Source organism: Ursus americanus, chromosome 12 (genome assembly GCF_024610735.1).
Source record: "Ursus americanus isolate L20-20 chromosome 12, mUrsAme1.1.p, whole genome shotgun sequence".
In the NCBI taxonomy this organism is placed as follows: Eukaryota; Metazoa; Chordata; class Mammalia; order Carnivora; family Ursidae; genus Ursus; species Ursus americanus.
The window spans coordinates 11,918,512-11,938,136 of NC_142138.1; the positions used below are offsets into that span (position 1 = coordinate 11,918,512).

General features: G+C 48.4%; 1 protein-coding gene across 11 annotated transcripts in view; it reads left to right on the forward strand.

The window, feature by feature from the left end:
- The window catches only part of MROH7 (maestro heat like repeat family member 7), a 61,571-nt gene that overhangs the window by 8,051 nt on the left and 33,895 nt on the right, over positions 1-19,625 (forward strand). For 7 of the 11 annotated variants that reach the window (XM_045802256.2, XM_087865907.1, XM_087865906.1 and 4 more), the window contains 3 exons: positions 9,920-9,954; positions 10,689-11,994; positions 18,181-18,254. In XM_045802256.2, the coding sequence (XP_045658212.2) occupies positions 10,764-11,994; positions 18,181-18,254 (1,305 nt within the window). In that variant the 5' untranslated portion in view covers positions 9,920-9,954; positions 10,689-10,763. Of the gene's footprint in view, positions 1-9,919; positions 9,955-10,688; positions 11,995-18,180; positions 18,255-19,625 lie in introns of those variants that run through there. The other 4 variants (XM_045802260.2, XM_045802263.2, XM_045802261.2 and 1 more) reach the window with 3 other exon arrangements.

Genomic DNA, 19,625 nt, shown 5'->3' on the forward strand with positions numbered 1-19,625 from the left:
ACGACTGAGCCACCCAGGTGCCCCGATAAAGGCTATTCTTCAGGCAGAAGAAAATCGATCCCAGGTGGTGGATCCGAGATTCAATTTAAAAAATGGTCAGTTAAGGGGCGCCTGGGTGGCACAGCGGTTAAGCGCCTGCCTTCAGCTCAGGGCGTGATCCCGGCGTTATGGGATCGAGCCCCATATCAGGCTCTTCCGCTATGAGCCTGCTTCTTCCTCTCCCACTCCCCCTGCTTGTGTTCCCTCTCTCGCTGGCTGTCTCTATCTCTGTCAAATAAATAAATAAAATCTTAAAAAAAAAATGGTCAGCTAAGATATTGGTTAAATAAGCAAACATGGATCACATAAAACGATAATGTCTAATTGGTAGGGTTTAAAAAACAGAACTGGACTGAAATAAAGGATGACAATAGCATAGAAGTTGGCATATGGCTGACTGAACTTAAACTCTCGTAAGGTCCTTTGGGTTTGGGTTTTGGTTTGTTGGTTTTCCGAAGGCGGGTAACACTATTACTTAATTTTAGACTTTGCCGGTTAGTATGCATGTTCCAATGGCTAGGGCAACCCTAGAGAATAGACGTGAAATATGTAACTCTCACCAAGCAGAAGAGAGAAAAGCAGAGTAAGAGAAGGCAGGCAAATTCAGAAATCCTAAAGCAAGTAAGAAAAAAGAAAAATAAGAAGACAATTTAAAAGGAGAGATTCTACTTCTGGTAATGCAAAGCAGCTCCTTCCGACCAGCCCTCCTAGAGATAACACTGTGAACTCTGGACAAAATATAAAAAACGACTTCCTGGGGGCACCTGGCTGGCTCAGTCGGTGTGACTCTTGATCTCGGTGTTGTGAGTTTCAGCCCCATGTTGGGCGTAGAGCTTACTTAATTAAAAAAAAAAAAAGAAAAAACTTAGAAAACCAAAAACGAACTACCTGAAGATTCTGGAAAGAGAGAAAAAGCAGGAAGAGACCGGAGGGGGGCCAACATGTGGAAGGAGCAGTTGCCATATGCAAAAGTAGGTGAAATCTCACAAACGGTATTCCAGCAGGGAAGCTAGAAACAAAGGAGTGAGCCGTGCAATTCCGCTCCGTGAACTACAAGAACAGGAAAGTGTCACCGATGGTGGTAGAAGTCGGGAGAGCGGTTGCCCTTGGTGGGGGATAGTGACTGGAAGGTCTCTGGGGTCCTGGCAACGTCCAATTTCTCCATCTGGGTGCTGATTACATGGTGCACTCGGGGAAAATTCATCAGAATTGGCACGATACGCGCAGTTTCGTGTCTGCATACGGTGTTTCAGTAGGAATTAGCAAAATCAAAAGGGAGCAGAAACAGGCAGGCAGGAGCAGACCGTGGAGGGGCCTGGACACCAGACCACAGAGCTTGGACGTGCCCCGTGGGCAGTGGGAGACACGGAAGGCATGCGAACCGGTTGTCGGAAAGGCTCCCTGGCGGCAGGATGGTGGCGGCTGGCCCAGGGGAGAGCTTGCCCTGTGGGACAGTATTTAGAAGGCTGGCCCAAATCTGGGCTTCTGGTGATGAGGACCTGAGCCAGAGGGGAGGGTGTGGGGTTGGAGGGACAGGACAAAATTGGAAGGACCTTTGGGTAATTGGGTGCCTGAGGCCAGGGGAGGAGAGGGGGAGTCCGAGGGGGTTCTTGGGAGAGGCTTGTCACCGCAGCTGAAGAGCGGGTGAGGGGCTAATGGGACAAGACAGGAGTTCCTGCCCAAGGAGGATTTTGCTGAGAAAGAAAACTTGGCCATGTTGGTTGGTAGGCCACGTGGAAGAGGCAAGCGGGAGGGAGCTCTAGATGGCACAGGGCCCTGAGGCAGGGTGGGGGGCTCGGAGCCGGGAGCAGGCAGGGCAGGGGTGTGGAAGGCAGAGGGGTGGGTGCAGAAAAGGGAGATCTGAGGTGGCAGGAGGGTGTTCACTGTTGAGCCCTGAGGGGCCCAGGGTGGGGACCTCGGGGGATGAGGCGGATTTCCAGGTGGGACTGAATGGCCTGGGTAATCCCCGGAATACAGTTTAGTGGATAGTTTCACCACTGCTTTCTAAACAGTGCCCAGTGAAGTTTTTCCGCGTAGTCACTGGTAATCTTAATCAGCTTACTTCTTGTTTGTTAAAGCTTTTCCTTTTTTTTTTTTTTTTAAGATTTTATTTATTTATTTGACAGAGAGAGAACATAAGCAGGGGGAGTGGGAGAGGAAGAAGCAGGCTCATAACGGAGGAGCCTGATGTGGGGCTCGATCCTATAATGCCGGGATCACGCCCTGAGCCGAAGGCAGATGCGTAACCACTGCGCCACCCAGGCGCCCCTGGTTAAAGCTTTTCTTTAACAGCTAGTAGTGTCGTCTTTGCCTTATCCTGGCATCTAGGTTTCAGGGTCTGGGTCTCCCCGCCCGGCCCTCATTCCCGCCCTGCTGCACACTGTTATCTGTGCCTTGAGGGAGGAGGCAGGGTGGAGTAGGGAAAAGATAAGGGACACTTCATGCCCTTGGGCCAGGGTTTTCCCTCCGTGGGTCTCAGTTTCCTCCCCACGGACTGCCTGATTCCAAAGCCCTTTGCACACAGCCCGCTACCTGCAGGCCTCCCTCTCAGATCTGCTGTGCCCTAAGCTTGCAATGTGCCTCAGAACCAGGCTGTCACCCCAAGATAAACAAAGGTCTAAGGTTATATGGTGAGGGGCTTTGATGGGGAGGCTTGAATGCTGGGCAAGGAACTGGGGCTTCATTAGAGTAAGATCATTTCTCGGCAGTGGCGGAGGGCCCTTCTTTGAAAGGATACCTCCCCGCCTCCAGCTACTGTGTGAGCGAGAGGAGGGGCCTCATTGGCTGGGAGCACCTGAGTCATGGTGACCTCACAAAGACCGTAACACCAGCCTGGGCTGGGGGGAGACAAGGTAAGCTGAGGGGTGGCTCTGGGAAAGTCCCAGGGGTGGGGGCGGCCTTCACAGCCTCCACAAGGCAGTTACCACCTTGACCCCACCCCCCTGGGTAAAAGTTTTCCCCTGGCTGTAATTCCACAGTTAGAACTTCATACCTTTGGCTTAAAGCTGAATTTTCTGTTACCATGTGGATGCCCCAGGTGGAGGTAACACACTGAACTTTATGTCCGCAGCTCAAGGCTCCTGGGAAAAGAGTTTAGGCTTGTTTTGAGAGTATGGTGGGCGGGAGTTGGGGGAGGTGAGAAGACCCAGGAAGGAATGCCATAGACTGGGGGTAGTGGGGGGGGGCATGAAGGCAGAGACCCTGGAAGCCAGACTCGGTCTTTATCTCAAGTTCCCCTACCCTATCCTCACCCGGGGGGGGGGGAGGGATGAGGAGGAGGAGCATTTATGGGGGGCCATTGGGGGTCAGGTGCTGTGACCCTTACTATGTGCGTTATCCATTTTCTTCCCCACACGAGTCTTACGGATTGAGTATTAAGACCAATGCCCAGCATGGTGAGGCCACCTGCCCACATTCACACTACTGGTCAGAGACCAAGTAGCTTTCAAATTCCGGTCCAGCTGACCACAAAGCCCTGGATTTGTGCATCATAACTGGGCATCAGGAGAGTTGTGTTGTTTTCACTGGACTTCTCCTCTAGGGTAGGGCCTAAGTGGCAGCAGGAATGGGGAATGAGAAATGGGAAGATGTGGCTTCACTGAGTGATTCATGGCTCAGAAATCTCTGGGGTGTTGTAGGAAAAGCTGTCAGTTGAGAGGACCTGGGTTTGAATTCTGACTGCCATTTTCTGGGGCTTTGCCAACATTACTTTAGATTCCTTACTAGTCTGAATTAACATGCCAGGAAGTGAGGATAATGATACCTATCTTGAAGAGTTGTCATCCATCCACCCATCCATCCATCCATCCATCCATCCATCCACCCATCCATCCATCCATCCATCCATCCATCCACCCACCCATCCATTCCCTCACTCCACGAATGTTCCTGAACCTCCCCTGTGTGCTAGGCACCGTGTCATGTGCTGGGAAAACAGGGGTGACATGATAGCCAGAGACTGACGAGCTCATTGTTTGAGTGGAGACACGTGAGTAAACAGAGTGATCCTCTAGAACAGAGTGAAAACGTGCAAGGGGCATTTCACCCACATTGGAGGGTCCCAGGAAGACTTCCTGGAGGAAGGGACTCCTAAACTGGCATCTAAAATGTTCGATGTTAGCCAGGGGAAGTGATGGAGGGTTAGATGGGTAATCTTGGGGAAGTTTACAGGAAGAAGAAAGAGTATTTACAAAGGCCCCAAGTCAAGAAGGAGGCCAACACATCTGAGGCACTGGGAGAAGTTGAGAGTGTGGGACTGGGGAATGGATGTAGCTGGAGAGATAGAGGGGCCAGGCCTGTGGGCTGAGGGTCCTGGTAAAAGAAACAGCCATCACACTGTGGACCAGGGTGTCTCCACCATTGGCCTACCCACCAGCTATGTGATAATCACTTCGGGGAGGGGTGAAAGGGGGAGAGCTTGATAAGTCTGACTCCTTAGCCCCCTCAGAGGTACAAAGCAGAGGTCAGAAATCTGTCTTATGAAAAATATAAGCCTTACCTACACCCCATCATCTGAAAACCCATGAGGAGTCCCAGAGGGTTCTACAGGGGAATGGCATGGTTGGATTGGCATGCATTTTTCCTTTGTCTGAGAATATCTTTATTTCCCCTTCATTCCTGAGGGAGAGTTTTGCCAGATCTAGAATTCACAGTTGACAGTTTTGTTTGTTTGTTTGTTTCACCACTGGAAAAATGTGTGCAACTTCTTTCTGGCCTCCCTGGTTTCAGATGAGAAATCCTCTGTCATTCGAATGGGTGTTCTCTCATATGTAATGCTCTCTGGTTGCTTTTAAGATTTTTTTCCATTGTGTTTAGTTTTTGGAAGTTTAATCATGATGCGTTTTGGCGTGGATTTCTTTGGGTTTATCCTGTTTGTGGTTATCCTCTTCACTAAGTTTGGGATGTTTTCAACTATTCCTTCTTTGAATGTTTTCAATGCTTTCTCTTCCTCTGGAACTCTAAGAGCGCTCGATATTTTGTTTTGTATCACAGGTCTCTGAGGCAGATCTGTGTTGCAGGCCTCTCTGGTGCACCGTCTGGGGTACATGGGAGATAAAAAGAAAACCCTGGGCAATGCATCCAGTGTCATCCCTCAAGTTCCGAGGTTCCTAGACAGTCCACTGCCTTCTTCTTAGCTTTCAGAATCCATTGATGGTTTTCAGTTGAATCATTTCCAGGAGATTTAGTTGTACTTGGAAGGGAGGAGCAGGAAAAGTGAGTCTACACCCTCTTGCCTGGTACATGCATTAAAAAAATTGTGGCACAATATTGCATAGCATAAAATTCACTATTAGTGGCATTTAGTGCCTTTATAGTGTTGTGCGACCATCGTCACTATCTAGTACCCAAACATTTTTGTCACTCCACAAGGTAAGCTTGTACCCAGCAAGCAGTCCCTTCCCATTCTCCTCTTTCCTCAGTCCCTGGCAACCTCTCTCCAGCTGCCTTAATCTGCTTTTAGTCTTGCTAGAATTGATTAGTTTAGATATTCATATGAATGGAATCATACGAGATGTGGCCTTTGTGTCTGACTTCTCTCACTTCACATAATATTTTCAGTTTGTCCTTACTTAGCAAGTATCAGCATGTGATTCTTTTTTATGGCTGCGTAATATTCCATTGCACGAAGAAACATTTTGTTTGTCCATTCACCAGGTCACGGACATTTGGGTTGTTTCCACCTTTGGCTCTTGCGAATGTGCAACTGTGAACATTTTTGTACAAGTTTTTGTTGGAACATCCATTTTCCATTCTTTTGAGTACGTAGCTAGGAGTGGAATTGCTGGATCACGTGCTAATTCTGTTTAACCTCCTGAGGTACCACCAGGTTGGTTTTTACAGAGGCCGCACCATTTTACATCCCTATCAGCACTGTTTAAGGCTGTTGATTTTCTACATCCTTGCCAGCACTTGTTCTTTTCTTTCTTTCTTTCTTTCTTCTTTTTTTAATTTTTAACTTTTCGTTTTAAAAGATATCTCTAGGGGCGCCTGGGTGGCACAGCGGTTAAGCGTCTGCCTTCGGCTCAGGGCGTGATCCTGGCGTTACGGGATCGAGCCCCACATCAGGCTCTTCTGCTATGAGCCTGCTTCTTCCTCTCCCACTCCCCCTGCTTGTGTTCCCTCTCTTGCTGGCTGTCTCTATCTCTGTCGAATAAATAAATAAAATCTTAAAAAAAAAAAAAGATATCTCTGTGCCCAATGTGGGGCTCAAACTCATGACCCCGAAATCAAGGGTCGCATGCTCTGCTGACCGAGCCAGCAGGTGCCCCTTGTTATTTTCCATTTAAAAAATTATAGTGAGTATAAAATAATATCTCATCATGGATTTGAATTGCAACTTCCTGAGGACTAACGATGTGGAGCATATTTTTGTGTGCTTGTTAAATATTTGTATATCTTCTTTGGAAAAGTGTTCTAGTCAAGTCTCATTTACCCATTTTAAAAATGGATTGCTTGCTTTTTGGTTGTTGAGTTTTAAGAGTTCTTTATATATTCTGGGGATGTCTGGGTGGCTCGGTCGGTTAAGCATCTGACTCTTGATCTCAGCTCAGATCTTGATCTCAGGGTTGTGAGTTCAAGCCCCACGCTGGGCTCTACACGGCATGGAGCCTGCTTTAAAAAAAAGTTCTTTATATATTCTGGATACTGGACTCATCAGTTATATGACTTACAAATATTTTCTCCCATTCTGTAGGCTGTCTTTCCACCTCTTGATGATGTCTTTTGATGCACAAGTTTTTAATTTTGATGATGCCTAACTGACTTTTTTTCTTTTGTTGCTTGTGCTTTTGGTGTCACGTCTAACAAACCATTGCCAAATCTAAGGTTGTAAAGATGTACCCCTATGTTTTCTTCTAAGAGTTTTCTTTTTTTTTTTTTAAGATTTTATTTATTTATTCAACAGAGATAGAGACAGCCAGCGAGAGAGGGAACACAAGCAGGGGGAGTGGGAGAGGAAGAAGCAGGCTCATAGCGGAGGAGCCTGATGTGGGGCTCGATCCCATAACGCCGGGATCACGCCCTGAGCCGAAGGCAGACGCTTAACCGCTGTGCCACCCAGGCGCCCCTCTTCTAAGAGTTTTCTAATTTTAGCTTTTATATTTAGGTCTTTAATCCTTTTTGAGTCAATTTTTGTATATAGTGTGAGGTAGGGGTCCAAGGTCATTTTTTTGCATGTTGAAACCTAGTGGTCCTACCACCATTTGTTGAAGAGACTATTCTACCTCCGATGAATGGAACTGGCAACCCTGTCAAAAATTAATTGACCATGGATGCATAGGTATATTTCTGGGCTCTCAGTTCTATTCCATTCATCTGTATGTCTATCCTTATGTCAGCACCACACCATTGAATGCAATTTTAAAGGAAGATATGTGCAGCTCGATTTGGAAAATGGCTTGTTGGGAGCAGTCCCTCCATATAGGGGTCTTAGGCAATGGGATCTGCACTAGGGTCTGGCAGTGGTGATGGAGATAGGGGGAGATATTTGGGAGCTTTTCTGGAGCCAGAGTTGGCAGAACTTGGCCAAAATTGGAGGCAGCAAGTGAGAAAGAGAGTAGTCAAGGATGATAGCATTTCTGTCTTGTATAGTAGAGCCAGTTTCTAGAAATGGAAGAGAATAGGAAGGTCTGATTTAGGAGAAAGATGGCAAGTTCTGTTTTGGATTCTCTAGGTGTGAGGTGCCCCAGTGTCAGATGTGTGTGTGCACACGTAGGTGTGTGAGTGCTTTCACATATTCCAGGCCCATATAGCTGGTAAATGTGTTCTCCACGAGGAACTAGAAGATCCACTGAGAGTTACACCCCCTGAGAGCTCCAACCACCCTGTTCAAGGCTTGGAAGGGTTCACTGAGGAGAGAGGATGGGAATCAGTCAGTGATTCTCTCAGTCTCAGACAGGGTTCGCTAGCTGTTTCATAGCTGTCCTCTACCCTCCCTATTTGGGACCCTAAGGCTTGGAAAGCAAAGACCAAGAGGTAGCTTGTGGCTGCCGAGTCAGTAGCGAGCTCCTTTGGCTCCGCTGTGTCCCACCCAAGCCCCCCCACAATCACCGCTCTTCCCAATGCACAATGTCCCTTTGGTGGAGGGTAAGACATGGGCTGCTCCTGTCACTGGCAGGCAGCTCTGAAGTCTTGCCTGTCTGTTGCGAGATGAAAGAAGAGGATGAGGGAATAGAAGAAGAATGGGGGAGACCTGTTCTTTTCTCACGGAAGAGGGAGGGTCAGCCAGGGTTGAGACCTGTAGCTTTCTGCCCAGTGACCTTGTATTATGCTCCTGCTATGTCAGAGGGGTAGAGATTGTTCTCTTCCACAGCCCAAACCACATGGGCCTTCTAAAATCCTACGCACAGCCTCAGAGGCTTCACCTGATGCGTATTTTTCCAGGTTGAAAATGCCTCTCTTCGATAACCGTGGTGTGTGTGTGTGCGCACGCGTGCACACACACCCCCCCACCTGCATGCACACAGGTGGGAGGGGTGATGAAGGGAAGATCTAGGGTTTTTTGGAGCCTGAAGATTTTTTTTAGGCTCTTCTTTAAGTAAAAAAAGACAGAATTGTGAACACCAAATTAAGTAGAGTACCCTTGGAAAGGGACTGTGTAGCCAGGGGTTCTGAATCTTTAAATTTCATTAGCTTCCGGGTCAGATCAGATCTGGTGCTGAGGGTAAGTGGATACGTCCTGCTTCTGAGGCGGGGTGCAAAGCTGTGCATGGACGAAGGCAGCTCTCACTGGGCTCCGAGCGTCTTACTCCTCTCTGGCCACAGTGCCTGGCGAAGAGCGCCAGAAGGGTAGCCATCATTTAGAGAGGGCCTTTGGTAGCCCGTGTGTTCTGTGCTAGGCCCGAAACCACCACCACCCTGGGTGGCAGGCTGTCGCTCCCCATGTTAGAGATGAGCGGGATGAGGGCCAGAGGGGGAAAGTCTCTTGGCCAGGCTCACTCAGACTAGTAAAAGTTGAACTGGGATGGAATCCAGAGCCATCCAAATCTATGGTCGGTCCAAAGCCAAACTATAAAGATGCACAGAAAAATTTATAGAATGAGCGAACGATTTAGTGAATGAGTTAGTGTGTGAATAATACATGAATACGCGATGAAATGAGCTAGCGAACGAATAAATGGATGAAGAAGACGTGAAACGATGAAGCAAGTAGCTTATTTACTGAACAGTTCCTGTGTGCCAGGTGCTGTGCTAGACTCTCTGAGATCTTGCTGCCCAGTGCAGAGACCAGATATTATTATGTGCCAACAAGGGACAAGTGGACAAGACACCCTGGGAACTTACAAGTGGACCTTACCTTTCTGGGGGCTCTGGAAGTCTCTTAAGCTGAAATTTGAAGGGTGAAGCCATAGGGGCTAGCCGGGAAGGAGTCTGGAGAAGGGTGTGCCCAACTTCTGGAAGGCCCAGACTGAACCCAGGAGCCTGGCTCTTTGGAAAAACACAGACGCATTGAGGGGTGGTGGAATGGAGTGGGGAAGGGAGTATGGAGGGGCAGGAGGAGTGAAAGAGGCGTTAAAGCCAGACACAGAAGGGCCTTTTAGGTCCTGCTGAGAATTGGAGACGCTGTCCTGAAGACAGTGGAAAAAGCCATGGAGGAGTTTAGGTGGCTGACTGGCAGAAAGAGAGGGTCTTGGCTTCCCTGAGAGCCGGTAGGGTGGGTGACCTTCCTTTCCTTGACCTCCACTTCTTTAAGTATATAATGGGGCAATAACACCCAACTTCCAGAACTCTCTGTGTGTGCGTGTGTGTGTGTGTGTGTGTGTGTGTGTGTGTAGGGCAGATCTGGTTAGCAGATGTGCATGTCTGGCCTGTTGACTTTGCTCAGCAAGCATTGAGAAAACACACTTCACCTGACTCGGTCTTCTTCTGTGTCTCCTCCCAGGGGCCCAGTCCTGCTTAAGAACACCATGAATGCAGGTGAGCTGTCCCTGGTTCCCACAGGGAGAGGAGCCCCAGTCTGGAAGTGGGAGAGGGTGGGGGAGGGTTGGGGAGTTCACCCGGCAGTCAGATTGCTGGTGTGAGGTGGGCTCTGGTTTTGAGGACTGCCCCAGGTTCTCCAGGTAGCCCGCCTCACCCAGAATAGGTAAACCGCCACGGCCTGCTTTGGGAATCCAGTGCCACAGCCAGCTGCAGAATAGTTCTAGAAATTTAGGCTGGAAGTAGGGTAACCCCTCAGGGGGCTCCTCCTTCCCCTTTACTACCTTGGTCTAGTATTTATGGACTTCCCACTGGGTGCTAGAGGCTGGGCATGTCCCAGGGACCAAGATAAGCATGGTTGTGGCCACCTCTACCAGAGGCTAGACCACGAAATGGGTCACTGGAATAAAGTAGGTTGAAGATTTTGCCAGGAGGAGCGGACGTGGAAAAGGACATCGGGAGGAGGTTCCAAGCCAAGGGAATTGCGTTGATTAAGGGCCGAGCGCTGAGAGGAAGAAGGGTGCGGTCAGAGAAACCCAGGGGATCTGGCTGGCTCCCAGAATGCAAGGGGCAGAGCTGAGTAGATGGGGTTGGAAGGGTGGGCTGGGTGTGGTCACAAAGGACCTGAGAAGTCATGCAAGGGCTTTCATCCTAAGGATGGTGGGGAGCCATGGAAAGGTATTAAGCATGACTTAGAAGGTGGAGCATGCTGAATTTGCCTTTTTCCCTCTCAGGCGCATTGCAGGGAGCTCAACAGTTGGCTATCGGAGAGAAGGGTGCAGTGGCATTGAGAGACCACCAGACCGGGCATGGCTCTGAGCCCAGAGTCTAGTCTGGTCCTCTGTGAAAACTCGAAGGTGACACCTACTCTCAGCTTCACCGAGGTCTCAGATTTAGCCTCCGGCACCATCTCTGGGCCCCACTCAGACATGGGCCTTGTTCCTCTCGTGAACCCACCCCTGAATCCTGGCTCAGCTCTTGTTCCAGACCTTAATCCAAGTCTGAGTCCTGTCTCAGAGGAGGCCCCTGGCCTGGTGACTGGTCACACCCCCAGGCCTGTTGACAGCTGGACCGCGGGCCCTGCCTCCCTCCAAATCACCACTTCCCGCTCAGGTGAAGCCCTGGGCCCGAGTTCAAATCACGTCTCGAGGCCTAACTCCCAGAGGGCCCTAAGTCCAGCCTCAAACCTCATTCTGAGCCCCAGCTCTACTGAGGCCCAGGGTCTGAGCTCAGGGGGCCACACAGGGCCCAATTCTCAGGAGGCTTTCAACTCCCTCTCAAGCAAGATTTTTGATTTGGGTCAGAGTAACTCCAATCCTTCCAGGCCTGAAGCAAACCCATTTATAAGGCCCTATTCAAGAGAGGCCCTGGTTGTGGGCCAGTGCGTCTCCAGGCCAGGCTCGAAAGCACTCCTTATTCCAGCCTCAAACTCTTCTCTGGACTTGGACTCCAACCCGATACTTGGTGTGGGCTCAAAAACCACCTCCAAGCTGGACCTGCATGCAGCTCGAGGTTCTGGTGGGACCCTGATCCCAGATGCCAACGAGACCATCACTGTGGTTTCACATAAGATCTCTGGGTCTGTCTCAAAAGGAGCCCTTGGGGCAGCCTGGGACACAAGTTCCAAGGGAACCATCAGCATGGCTTCAAATGGCAATCCCAGGTCTGACTTGAATATGACCATCACTCAGGCCTCATGCTTGACCCTGATTCCTGGCTCCAGTGACGGTATCAGCCTGCACTCCAGCACCCGTGGACCCAACTCCACCCTTTCTCCAGCCTCGTGCATGACCCTGATCCTGGGCTCCAATGAGACCGTCAGCCTGGGCTCCAGCCTCATCTTCAGCGACACGTCCACCCTGACACTGAGCAGCCAGCAAGATTATTCCGAGGACAATAGCGTCCATGCCATACCCCTGGATGAGAATCTGGGGAGCTGGGGCGAGATGGGCAGCACTGAGACAGGTCAGTTCCCGCTGGGGTTCCCCACCTCTAATACCACAGACGAGGACACCACAGCCTTCCAAAGCATCCCAGAAGGTGAGTACAGCAAGGGCGACAGCCCCAGAGAGCCACTACCTTGGAAGAATTTTGTATTCAGACTCGTAGGGCAGGGAGGCTAGAGAAGAGGAGTGGGAAGAGGAAGGAGCAGCATACAGTGGACAGCATGCAACATATTAATTATAACGAGAGATCTAGTGCTCAGCCTCTGCTTGCTGTGTGACTTGGGACAAACGACTTAACCTCGCTGAGCTTCAATTTCCCTAACTGAAATATCTTCATATCATAACGCTTTTATTATGTCCAGGTTATGAGTCACATAACTATCCATTTCTTTCAAAATGTATGCCTCTTTCTTTCCAGTTCCATTTCAGACCTGGCTTCTCAGGTTCAAGTCTGAGCCGTGGGGCAGGCAGGCTCTAGGCTCAGCTCACCTCTGCTGAGTGTTTGACATCCTCACTAGAGTGAAGCTTGACGTCCTGTCTGCGCCTCACTCACCTGGGATACACAGGGATTCTGCAAATGAATCCCTTATTGATTTTTGATGTTGTAAAGATCTTTTCCCAATTATTTATGTCTCCAAATATTTTTGTTTGTTCCTGCACCAACTCCATATTGTGATTTTTTTTTTTGAGATTTTATTTATTTATTTGACAGAGATAGAGACAGCCAGCGAGAGAGGGAACACAAGCAGGGGGAGTGGGAGAGGAAGAAGCAGGCTCATAGCAGAGGAGCCTGATGCGGGGCTCGATCCCACAACGCTGGGATCACGCCCTGAGCCGAAGGCAGACGCTTAACCGCTGTGCCACCCAGGTGCCCCCATATTGTGATTTTTGAAAATATACCATGGCTTTATAAATATGGGTTTACAAAGGTACAATGTGTGTCTGGTAGGGTGAGAATTCCTCTTTGAAGTTCTCAGACGTATTCTGAGGACAAGAGCATCCAACTGTGCCCTGGAGGCTATTAGTAGACACTCATTCTTCCATATACATTTTATTTAAAAACAAAAACAATTTTTTTTAAGATTTTATTTTTAAGTACTCTCTACACCCAACATGGAGCTTGAACTCACAGCCCCGAAATTAAGGGTCACGTTCTCCACCGACGGAGCCAGCCGGGTGCCCCTTCTACGTGCATTTTATATTTATTTATTTATTTGAGAGAGAGAGAGGGCACAAGCAAGGGGAGGGGCAGAGGGAGAAGCAGACCCCCTACTGAGCAGGGAGCCTGATGTGGGGCTCGATCCCAGGACCCCGGGGTCATGACCCGAGCCGAAGGCAGCCACTTAACCGACTGAGCCATCCACGTGCCCTGCAAGTCAGTTTTTTCTTTAAACAGTTTTATTGAGATATAATTCATATAACCATAACATTTATCCACTAAAAGGATACAACTTAATGCTTTAAAAATATACACAGTGTTAGGCAGCCATCACCACAATCCATTTTAGAACATTTTCATCTCCCCGAAAAGAAACCCTATACCCCTTAGATGTCATCCCCAACCCGTGACCCCCAGCCCTAGTCAATCACTAATCTACTTTCTGTCTCTATATATCTATTTTGGACATTTCATGTCAATGGAATCATACAATATGTGGTCCTTTGTGATTGGCTTCTACTTAGCATAATGTTCTCGAGATTCATTCATGCCGTAGCGTGGATCAGGACTTCATTCCTTCTTACGACTGAATAATATTGCACTGTATCCCACATGTTGTTTCTCCATTCATCAGCTGATAGATATTTGGGTTGTTTCTGCCCTCTGGCTATTCTGAATAGGACTACTATGAGCATTCATGCATAGATTTTGGGTGGCCATGTCTCCATTTCTCTTCGGTATACCCCTAGGAGTAGGCTTGCTCGGCCGTATGGTGACTCCGTGTTCAAGTGTATGATTCAGGGGCATTAGTCACACTTACAGTGTCATACAGCCGTTACCACTCTCTAGTTCCCGAACTTTTTCATCTCTCCAGATAGAAGCTCATACCATAAAGCAACAGCCCCCAACCCTCTCTCTCCAGGCTCTGCTAACTCTAGTCTTTCTCTGTGAATTTGCCCATTCTAGATAGATCGTGGAAGTGGCATTATATGCTATTTGACCCTTCGTGTCTGGTTTATTTCACGTAACGTTCATCTATGCTGTAGCACGTACCAGTACTTCATTTCTTTTTACGGTTGAATAAAATTCTAAGATGTGTACCACATTTTTTCGTCCATTTACCCATGGATGGACACTTGGGTTGTTTCTGCTTTTGGGCTATTGTGAATAATGCTGCTGTTATAAACATCAGTGTGCAAGTATCTGTTTGAATCCTGTTCAGTTCCTTTAGCTACGTACCTACGTGTGGCTTTGCTGGATCACCTGGTAATTCTATGTTTAGCTTTTGGAGGAACCACTAAACTATTTTCCAGAGCAGCTGTACTAATTTGCATTTCCACCAGCAATGTACAAGGTTTCCAATTTCTGCACTATTAATCTCTCCTTGTCAACACTTGCCATTTTTCTTTTTAAAGATTTTATTTATTTATTTGACAGAGAGAGAGACAGCCAGCGAGGGAGGGAACACAGGCAGGGGGAGTGGGAGAGGAAGAAGCAGGCTCCCAGCAGAGGAGCCTGATGTGGGGCTCGATCCCAGGACTCCAGGATCACGCCCTGAGCCGAAAGCAGACGCTTAACGACTGAGCCACCCAGGCGCCCCTATTTTTCTTTTTTTGAAAATATTTTTATAATAGACATTCTGAAGGCTGTAAAGTGGTATCTCGTCGTGGCTTTGATTTGCATTTCTCGGATGATGACTGGTGTTGAGCATCTTTTCATGTGCTTATTGGTGTTTGTGTATCTTCTTTGGAGAAAAGTGTATTCAAGTCCTTTGCCCGTTTTCAAATTTGGTTGTTTGTGTTTTGTTGTTGTTGAGTTTTAGAAGTTCTTTATATATTCTGGCTACTTAATTCTTTATCAGATATATGATTTGCAAATATTCTCTCCCATTCTGTGAGTTGTCTTTTCATTCTCTTGGGTAGTGTTTTCTCTCTCTCTTTTTTTTAAGATTTATTTATTTATTTATTTGAGAGTGAGCACATGTGTATGTGTGTGCATGAGCAGGAGAGGGGGCTGAAGAGGAGGGAGAGGGATAAACAGACCCTGCGCTGAGCTCTGAGCGACTCACGACCCTGTGATCACGACCCAAGCCGAAATCAAAAGTCTGACGTTTGACCCACTGAGCCATGCAGGTGCCCCCATAGTGTTCTTTGACGCACAAAAATTTTAAATTTTGATGAAGTTGGTTTATTTTTTCCTTTATTGTCTGTCCTTTTGGTGTTGTATTCATGAAATTATTGCCATATCCAATGTCATGAAGGTTTCCTCCTATGTGTGCTTTGAAGAGTTTTATAGTTTTAGCTTTTAATCTTACTGTTTGAGTCAGCTTTTGTGTATAGTGTGAGGTAGGGGCCCAACTTCATTCTTTTTTTTTTTTTATTAAAGATTTTATTTATTTATTTGACAGAGAGAGACAGCCAGCAAGAGAGGGAACACAAGCAGGGGGAGTAGGAGAGGAAGAAACAGGCTCTGAGAGGAGAGGCATGATGTGGGGCTCGATCCCAGAATGCCGGGATCACGCCCTGAGCCAAAGGCAGACGCTTAACGACTGCGCCACCCAGGATCCCCCCAACTTCATTCTTTTGCATGTGGAAATCCAGTTTTCCCAGAACCATTTGTTAAAAGGCCATCTTTCCCCATTGAATGGTCTTGGCACCCTTGTCAAAAATCAGTTGACTACACTTATTTCTGGGCTTTCTATTTTATTCCATCGGTCTGTACGTCCTTATGCCAAAACCACACTGTCTTGAACTATAGCTTTGCAGCAAGTTTTGAAATCAGGAAGGGTGTTATGAGTCCACTAACTTTGGTTTTTTTTTCTCCAAAATTATTTTGGCTGTTTAGGGTCAATCTTTGCTATTTATTTATTTATTTATTTATTTGAGTTTTATTTACTGGGAGCCTGGGTGCCTCAGTCGGTTAAGCATCTGCCTCCAGCTCAGGTCATGATCCTGGAGTCTCGGGATCGAGTCCTGCATCAGTCTTTCTGCTCAGCAGGGAGTCTGTTTCTCTTCTGATCCTGCTCCCTCTCGTGCTTTCTCTCTCACTCTTCTCTCTGTCAAATAAATAAATAAAATCTTTGAAAAAAATTAAGTTTTATTTATTTAAGTATTCTCTATACTCCATGTGGGGCTCGAATTGACCTGAGATCAAGAGTCACATGCTCTTCTGCCTGAGTCAGGCAGGTGCCCCCAATCTTTGCTTTTTAAGAGGAGTATTTTGTCTATCAGCACTTTTTAAAGGTGTTATTTATGTATTTGAAAGACAGAGGGAGAGAGAGTAAGCAGAGGGAGGAGCAGAGGGAGAGAGACAAGCAGACTCTGCCCCTGAGCGTGGACCCTGAGTGCGGGGCATCCCACAGCCCTGAGATCATTACCTGAGGCGAGGCAGGTGAAACCAAGAGCCAACGCCCGACCAATCGACCAATCGAGCCACCCAGGCAACCCCTGCCCATTTGCATATTTAAAGACAACATATTTGCAAACTGCATTAGCCTTTTTAAAACCTTTTCAAGATATGTAACATGTATCAGTAAACTATGTAAAGAGTACTACTAATCTCAAGTACCTCCCGATGAATATTTACATATGTAAACTGGTAACTACGACACAGATCAAGACAGATCTTTCCGAGCAGCCCAGAACCGTCCCTTCTGACCTTTTCCATTCGATACCCCTTCTCCTGGGGCAGGATTTCTCAACCTCTGCATTACCGACATCTCGCGATGTGCGGATGTGGGTGTGGGGGGCTGGGCTCCGCGCTGTGAGATGTGTCCCCGGGCTCCACCCAGTAGGACGGTAGTAGCAGAGATGCTTGGAAACCCTGTGACTCTTCCATTGCTCATCAGATTTGCATGTGTTTGTGCACCTGTTTATATTGCTATAGACTCATGACTTCTTAGGTTATTCGGTGAACTATAATCTGTTGCTACCGTTATTTATTGTGATACTCAAATTGTCCCCAGTTTGACCAGTGAGATCCCCTTTAAGCAAGATTTGTGTCCCTTTGACACGTCCCCATCGTTCTTTGAGATCTCTTGTTTTCTGGTACCAGATGTCTCAGGCTCGTTCTGTACTTTCCTGCCCAAATCCCAGACTCAGCCATTGCTCTGAGGAGGCTGGTTCCTTTTAGTGGAAAATGGTACCTAGGAGACAAGATCTTGGAGCAAGCCGTGTTCACAACTATTGGTGTCTCTGCCTCTCTCTATTGGCTCCAACCTCCAGAAGCCTCTGGTGGCCGAGATGGCCCTGAACCAAGTTCCAGGCACTTACAGGCCCTCAGAAGGAAAGAGGCCCATTTTCTTTTGGGTTCCCCTCAGTGCTGTTAAATAAGGGGCTCTATTGGTCCTGTTCAGCCAAGCGTCCATCCTGGGCCAATCACTGTGGCTGGGGGCATGGGATGCTTTTATTGGCCAAGCTTGGGTTCCAGGCCCACCCCTATCTGAAGACGGGGTGATGGATGGGCTTGCATAATCCAGCTTCACCTAGCTACAGGGAAAGGGTAGCCCGCAGGGGAGAAGAGCCTCCTTCACCAGAAGACAGATGAGGAAATCTAGGGCTGACAAAACAGGTATCTCCTATCACAAATCAGAGTTTCATTATACGTTGTGATTGCAGCTGAAGGATGAGAATAGGGGGATGCTGAAGAGGATGAGTGAGCCCTCCTTTCCGAAGGTCAGGGAGGCCTCTCCAAGGAGGGGCAGGCAAGCAGAGATGCGAAGGAGGGGAGCCCTAGCTGGGCAATGGGGTGTGCTAGTGGAGTGGCCCAGGTAGAGGAGACCACCTGTGCAAAGGCCCTGAGGGGGAAGGTTGCCCTGGCCTGGAAGGAGGACAGTGTGGCCAGAGCACGGCGAGCGAGAGGAGAGCAGCAGGAGATGGGCTGGGGAGGTGGGCAGAGGACACTGATCCGGCAGGGACTCGAGGGTGCTGACAAGAATGGTGGCTTTATGCTCAGTGGAATGGGCTGCCACTGAAGGCTTTCAGGGAGGGCAGCACAGTCCGGCAGCTAGGGGAATAAGGATTGGAGTGGCTCAGTGGGGGAGGGGAGACAGGACTATGACACCAGATCTACCTCATATCTTTACCCTCCCTCTTGTCTCCTCATTGAAACTGTGACATTCAGGAGTCTTCGATGAAGTGACCTCATGCCTGGTGGAGGTGCCGGGGAAGAGAGATGATGACAACAAGATGGCTCTGGTATGCTTCCTGCCCAACCCCCAGCTGACTTCCCCAGGGTGCCCCCTCCCCTCCCCGACTCTCCAGCGCCAGTGGTCCCTGTGTCTTTGCTCGGCTCTTCTTTTCTCCATGGCACTCATCACCGTCTGGTATGCACTACGCTTTACTAGTTCATCTTGGTTTTTGTTAGCCTCTCACACTGGAATGTATCCTCCATCAATCAGGGATTTTTAAAAAAGATTTTATCCATTTATTTATTAGAGAGAGAGAGAGCGCACACACGAGTGGGGGAGGAGGGGCAGAAGGAGAGGGAGAAGCAGACTCCCTTCTGAGCAGGGAGCCTGATGTGGGGCTTGATCCCAGGACCCTGAGATCATGACCTGAGCCGAAAGCGGTTGCTTAACCGACTGAGCCACCCAGGTGCCCCTAAATCAGGGATTTTGGTCTGTCTTATTCCCAGCTCTATTCCCAGCATCTAGAACAGTGCCTGGCACATCATAGGTGCTCAATAAAGCTTTTTAAGCAACTGAATCAATTGTGAGAGGGTCTCTAAAACGGGAAGAAAGACTGGAAATGGCCCTTTTCAGGTCACAGTCCCAACCCAGGTCTTGGCTCAGGAGGCCAGAGAAGGCCGGCACCAATAGGACTTGGTGAGGGTCAGTGGGGACAGACTGGACAGGCCGGTGGTCATGAGTGTGAACACATGCTTAGTCAGGGAGACTGGCTGGTGGACGGAGCCTGGAGGTGGGATCCACCCAAGCCAGGCCATGCAGGGGGAAGCCCTGCCCTCAGGCTGCTTCACAGGCAAACTCCAGTCCCTGGGATGCCCCAGGATGGGGCATGGGGAGAGGGTGACAGGACTAATAAGAAGTCTGGCATTTGGGAGTATCTGTCCTCATCCCATGGCATTCCTCCAGCTGTCCACCTTGTTCTTGCAACACTGGCCTTTCTCGGTTTCTCACACCTGCCATACTCATTCCTGCCCCAGGGCCTTTGCACTTGTCTTTTCTGCCAGGAGATTTCTTCTCATCTACAAAATGTGCATAATAAAATTGAAGTGAGGCCTGTGTTAATGTATGCACAGCACTGAGCACGGTGCCTGCAACAAATAGGGTTTATTACTACAGTTGTTCAACACATTTTGTTGAGTCCCTACTATGTGCAAGGCATCATTTCAGGCACTAGAGATACAAGAGTGAGGTAACATTCTAGTTACTTCAGACCTTCCTCTAGTTCTTCATATGGTTACTCCCCCCCCTTTTTTTTTGATGGTTACCTCTTTCTTGTCATTCAGGACTCAGCCCAAATATCAACTCTTCTGAGAGGCCTCCCATGACCCTTCAGTCTATTAACTATCCCTCTATCATCACTTTGGCAGTTTATCAGTTGTTA